This window comes from Nelumbo lutea, chromosome 7 (genome assembly GCF_056320005.1).
Source record: "Nelumbo lutea isolate HS-2025 chromosome 7, American lotus-T2T, whole genome shotgun sequence".
Taxonomy (NCBI): Eukaryota; Viridiplantae; Streptophyta; class Magnoliopsida; order Proteales; family Nelumbonaceae; genus Nelumbo; species Nelumbo lutea.
The window spans coordinates 36,057,862-36,064,119 of record NC_142690.1 but is presented as its reverse complement, the minus strand read 5'-3'; the positions used below and the strand labels follow the sequence as shown (position 1 = coordinate 36,064,119).

General features: G+C 36.4%; 1 protein-coding gene across 1 annotated transcript; it reads left to right on the top strand.

Annotated features, from left to right (window-relative positions):
• The first annotated feature begins 320 nt into the window (after positions 1 to 320).
• Positions 321 to 6,202, top strand: LOC148846093 (vacuolar protein sorting-associated protein 2 homolog 2-like). Its single transcript, XM_088954961.1, has 11 exons — positions 321 to 719; positions 1,064 to 1,108; positions 1,507 to 1,541; positions 1,621 to 1,671; positions 2,172 to 2,276; positions 2,365 to 2,436; positions 2,673 to 2,744; positions 3,820 to 3,900; positions 3,998 to 4,033; positions 4,131 to 4,189; positions 5,894 to 6,202. Exons 1-11 carry the CDS (start codon positions 686 to 688, stop codon positions 5,952 to 5,954), a joined length of 651 nt encoding a protein of 216 aa, XP_088811087.1. The 5' UTR covers positions 321 to 685; the 3' UTR covers positions 5,955 to 6,202.
• The last annotated feature ends 56 nt before the right edge of the window (positions 6,203 to 6,258 follow it).

The window sequence follows — 6,258 nt, the reverse complement described above, 5'->3', positions numbered from 1 at the left end:
TTGGCCTTTGCTTTCTTAGACTTGAATCATTTACCGTTCACACCGAGAGAATCATTTACAAAATCGATCCAAACCGATTCAAACCGACCAGATCAATTTTACTTAGTACTGGATTGATTTCAATTTCATTTCTAGATAAATCGATTAAGTCGGATCGATTGGAAAAATGACACTAAACCAATCCAACTCGATCCGTAAACAGCCCTAGCAATTCTCATGAAAACCGAATTTCACTGAGTTGGACCTAAACTTGATTAACAAACGAACCTATTATATTAAACTCGAATTCAGCTTAAACAGTACCAAGTCGAAGTTTTCACAGGCCGAACTCGAATGACTCGCTCGGCTCGTGGCCACCTATACTGGGCACCGCCCACATTGCGTTCGGCTATACCTGTAGCAAATTAGTATTATGCCTTGTGGTTATGGGTGACAACTTGTGACCAATTTGTCATAATAAGAAAGTTATGTACATTTAGGTAATTGACAACTTGTAACGGCTACCTCGATGATTACCGTTGGATATGAACCCTGAGCACGCTCTTCTAGAGCTGCAAGCCGCACTCAATTCTCAGAGAGAGAGAGAGAGAGAGAGATTGCCAAGCGATTAGAAGAAAGTTAGGGTATCGTCAACGCCGGTTCACTGTTAATTTAGGGTTTCATCTTCTTGAGATAGAAGATCGCCATGAACATTTTCAAGAAGAAAACCTCTCCCAAAGGTAGGCACCGTTAAGTTCCGAGTTTCATTTATTTAACATCTTTAGTTTACTCTTCTATGAGATGTTCCTACCTACGTTGATCCTTGCCACAATTTTAAAGTGTGGGTTGCGATTTGGTTTTGATTCAAATGGGTTTCTTTTTGAATTTCTACTTCTGGAGTTCTGGGGTGTTCTCTGGTATTTTTAATTAGGGTAATTTGGTACTCGTTTTAGCTCTTTCTGATGCATCCCTTTCCCTTTCTCATATTTCGTCAGAAATAACTTTGATTAGCATCAGACTTTCTTGTTTCTCTTTTGATTTTTGTTACTGATCTAAAGAAAGAAAATGTATTCTTGGATTGCAGATGCACTCAGACAGAGCAAAAGAGAAATGGCGGTTGCGACAAGAGGTAAATTTCGTTGAAGTAAAGTCAATTGCAGAGCAGATTCTTATTTTCAGAAGTTATCTAAATAATTAGTTAAACCCACGAGCCTTCTCTTGTATTTGAATTCCAAACCTGTGGTCTCTAGCCACGATCGGTAGTGGTTGTTACTTTGCACTAAGTGGGGCAGGAATTTAGCTAGGTTGGTTCATGGATAGCCCATTATAGTGTAACAAATTATCACCCAAACTGGTGAGGTCTCTTAATGGGCTTCAGTGAAAGGGGGTCTAGATCAATTATCAACTGACTGTTAATTTGAGCCTAATTTTTTGTTTATAAAAAATTAAACGCTGTGTTGCTTATATATATATATATATATATTTTTTTTTTTTGGTACTGACTACTGGATTACTTATTAACCTAAGGCATCGAACGTGAGATTGCATCTCTGCAACTGGAGGTATGTTAGTAGGAGAAATTCAGTTTTCTTTTATATATTTTTTCTTTTGCAATGTTTACCTGTGTGTGGAAAACGACAGGAAAAGAAATTGGTGGCAGAAATCAAAAAGGAGGCTAAGACTGGAAATGAGGTAAGTTTATCTGTTAATTGGACCCTAGTTCTTCTTAATTTGACAATTCAATTTAAAAGTCATGCCAGTTCCACTTTCCCATATCATGCCTTAGATCCTTTTATGGTGCTGTAAGGGTAAAAGGATAAAAAAAATAAGAAGAAGAATATCCTCATGGATTTATCTGGATCTTTTGAGGGCTCCAGCAGAAATGAGGTGTTAAGTAGATTTTACAGATTCTGGTACACCTTCCAATATCTCAGTCAACCAAACTGCAACAGGAAGTGAAATTTTTGTTACACCTGGGCTGTGCCTGAATACACTTGAGATTTTGAAGTTTAACTGGACCAAATTTATATGATTCTAAAATGAAAATATAGGATCTGGAAGGAGTACATTGATTTTCTAACTTAAGATTTTGAAGTTTAACTGGACCAAATTTATATGATTCTAAAATGAAAATATAGGATCTGGAAGGAGTACATTGATTTTCTAACCATTTCTATATATGCATGGACCAGAAAGCCACAAGAATCCTGGCTCGCCAACTCGTTCGGTTGCGCCAACAAATTACAAACTTGCAAGGAAGCCGTGCCCAAATCAGAGGTGTAGCAACTCATACACAGGTCACTGTTCTACTGGCAGTAGTATACGTAAACATTATTAGGAATGCTTCCCTTCCTGAAATCTAACTTTATGTTATTATTATCATAGGCGTTGTATGCCAGTACCTCGATTTCGACGGGGATGAAGGGTGCAACGAAAGCAATGGTAGCAATGAACAAGGTATTTATCTTAATAGATATGTTGGATAATGTTGTTATTGTTGGAAGGACTTTGGACATTTAACAGCATATGTTGCTAATGTTACCTAATCTTTGCATTGTAGAAAATGCTTATTTTATTTAAAAAACTTCTTCTCTGTTGAGATATTGGGATATTATGATTCTAAAGTAAACCCTTGTCTGAAATTCCATTATGTTGAATAGCTCTAATGATTCTAATGTCATGGCATGTTTCAGCAAATGGCACCAGCAAAGCAAGCAAAAGTGATTAGGGAGTTCCAGAAGCAGTCTACACAACTAGACATGACGGTAAGATGCATTTTCATACATATCTCTATGTTCACCATTTAGTTTTTGTTCTTGTGGAACTGGTTTGAATTCTTGATTGAGTTGATTGAACTTGGATAGCTTTCGATATCTACAAAACTAGACTGCTTGGTGCACTGATAAAACAACATTGGGCTGGCCAATAAGAGCTGTTTAATACATAGCCTATGCTGATTAATAAGTGGATTGGGATAGCCCTGGAAATTAAGTAATTCCTATAAACCCAAGAAACCTTCATTCTCATTGAATTCCTGATGTAATTTTTTCAAACCTTACAGTTTTTTTTTCCTGGACACAGATTTATCATTTTCATGTGATCTGAATCTTATCAGACACATCAGCACCTGTTGTATCTAGTCTCATGAAATCCAATGTACCATATGCCATATCCCATTAAAATGAAAATTATTCCCAAGAAAAGAAAAGCTACTGGGGATTGATCCTGTAATGCTTTGCCTAGTCTAACAAGTAGAATCAAGTGAGCATCTTGCTGTCCTTCTTCATTTGGTTTTGATGAGTTGTACATTTATTTCACTGATATGAAAGCCAACATACCATATGCCATATCCCATTAAAATGAAAATTATTCCCAAGAAAAGAAAAGCTACCGAGTCCTGAAATGCTATGCCTAGTCTAACAAGTAGAATCAAGTGAGTATCTGACTGTCCTTATTCATTTGGTTTTGATGAGTTGTACATTTATCTCACTGATAGTCAAGTGTAGTAGAATGAAGTGACATTTTTCCTAATGCTATTGAGGATTGAACCTGTAATGCTTTGCGTAGTCTAACAAGTAGAATCAAGTGAGCATCTTTATGTAAAATTCATTTGGTCAAGTGCAGTAGAATGAAGTGACATTTTTCCTAATTCAATTGTTTTAGTAAAGACCTTACCTAGTCAGATATTACTTGCATTGAGTTTGTACACTCCTCTGTAAGGGGAAGTCTTCATTAGTTAAAGAAATACACAGTTGCATTATGCTGGCATGCTTTCTTGCATATAGATATGTGCATTAATAATATCTGGGGATATAAAACATTCCATTGTTCTCTATTCAGATTGAGATGATGTCAGAGTCTATTGATGAAACCTTGGACAAAGATGAGGCTGAAGAGGAAACAGAGGAGCTCACTAACCAGGTAATTGCAAACAGGCTAATTTCTACTGTTTTTGCTTTTGTTTTATTTTCTAAACTAGTCCTAGATCTCACTGTATCTTTACACTGTTCAATTGTAGGTTCTTGATGAGATTGGTGTCGATATTGCTTCACAGGTTAGCTATTCAAAATTGATAAATAAAGACATATGTTTCTTAATTTATTTATGTAAAAAAAACTATACAACTGATTCACATCTTCATCTTCTGACAGTTATCCTCGGCTCCTAAAGGTCGGATAGCATCAAAGAAAATTGAAAATGTTGTTCCAAGGTACATACCATATTTTATATCAAGTTTTTCTTTAGGGATGCACTAATTGGATATTAGCAATTCAATAAGATATTTGGAAAAAACCTAATCATATTGGCACATGGCATACATGTATAAGTAAAACCCAATATTTGATGTGCTAATGGGATATTCTCCCCAGTCTGAAACCCCGCCAAGTCAGCACTTACATGGACAGAAGGAACGTGAACTTAATGAGGCTTTTTAAGCCACACTCTTACTAGTCCTTTGCAGTCCATGCCAAGTCAGCACTTGTGGGGACAAAAGTGTGAGGCTTTTAAGCCACACACTCTTACTAGTCCTTTTGATAAGTCCAAAATATGCCAAGAACAGTGCAGGGGATTTTTTATAGTGGTTGGTTATGATTGTCTTATCTTGTGCTCGTTACAGTCCAAAACCTAAACTCCTACTCCAAAGCTTATCAAAGCAATCATTCTCCAACATGATCACTTGAAAATGGCAAAAAAAAAAAAAATGTTGCCATAAATCAGTGCAATAAAAAGAATTCTGATTAGCTGAACGCGATGTCTATTCAGCAGGTTGTTGAACCAATGATAGTGCCCCATGACAGTGATAAAACATATGGGGCCCACATTTCTGGTATTGGCCACTATCATTGGTTCCACAGCCCACTGAACAGCTATTGTGTTCAGTTAATCCTTCCTGGCAAAAATCTTGCTACCTTTACTTTTCAACCCAACTAAACACAGCTTATGCAAAAACGGTAAGAGTGTCCTGCAACATGAATGTCATTGTTTTCACTTGTTTTTGAAATCTGTTCTTGTTTGGAGAGGGAGAACAAGTTGCTTTTGTTTCAAAAAACAATACATGTTTTTGTTTTTGGTACCGACAAAATATTGGTTTATAAAACAAAAACAAATTTTTAAGAACCGGCAATCTGTTTGAACACGTAACAATGAACATGTTCTTTTGTGTTTGTGTTTTAAGAAACAATCTGTCTTCAAACATGATTGATTTGTTTTTGATGTGTTGTTTGTGGAACCGACAACCAATGCCCCCCCTAAATTATCAAGTTTTATAAATTTACCAGACATAAATGTCCAATACGGGCTGTGGAATCAATGATAATGCTGTACGTCACTAGTAAAAAATACATGGGCGCATTGAGGGTTGAATGTTTGTTGGTCCCATGATGACTGGAGTGCATGGTTTTTAAAGCGGTCGGCTTGTTCTGACAAAAAATTAAAAAATTAAAAGAAATAAAAAATGGTCAAAACTGTTCAAACAGTTACAGTTAACTTTCCGGGTCAGTGGTTTGCCGACTAAAATCAACGTTTTTTTGAGAAATTCCGGTTTTGGGGAACAAAAGAATTGGTCACTTGGCCGATTTCCGATTTTTCCGGTCTGGTTTTGAAAACCATACTGGAGTGGACATTATTATTGGTTCCACAGCCTGCTGTTGCGTTTAGCGCTAATCTCGTCCAAAGCACGTTCACTTGAAAACTTGATGAATTTCTAAAACTTGGTATTATCTGTTTGCTTTGTGTATTTTGCACTGGTTGAAACCCCTTTTCTTTTTAATTTCTTTTTTGCCTTTTCAACGATGATCCCATTATTCATATAACGTAAAATCCATATCCTTGAAAAATGTAGCGTTTGAATCCTATTTATTTTCCAGGTTTTACTGAGTCTGACATCTCATCATACCTGTTTTGCCATTTGCAGTTCTGAGTCTACTGATGTTGAAGATCTAGAGAAGAGGTTGGCTTCCCTTCGACGCATTTGACCTGGCAAACAGAAACCAACCTTGAAATATATTCTTTTATGTAAATCCTCCAAAGTTAGAGACATTGCATGCATGAAGAGTATTAGTTCTGTACTTCATCATATATAAAAGTTACCATAGTATATATTCATTTAGAAGCACGTCCGTTACTCGTGATCTGAGATGAGCCCGATGTTTGGTTTTACTCTCTTGTTTATTTGGATCAGATGTATTAGGACAAGCGCATTCTAATGCATATAGTTCTGAAATGAGCCCGATGATGCTTCTTTGATCAAGGATCAGATTATTGATATTCTTGGTGTGC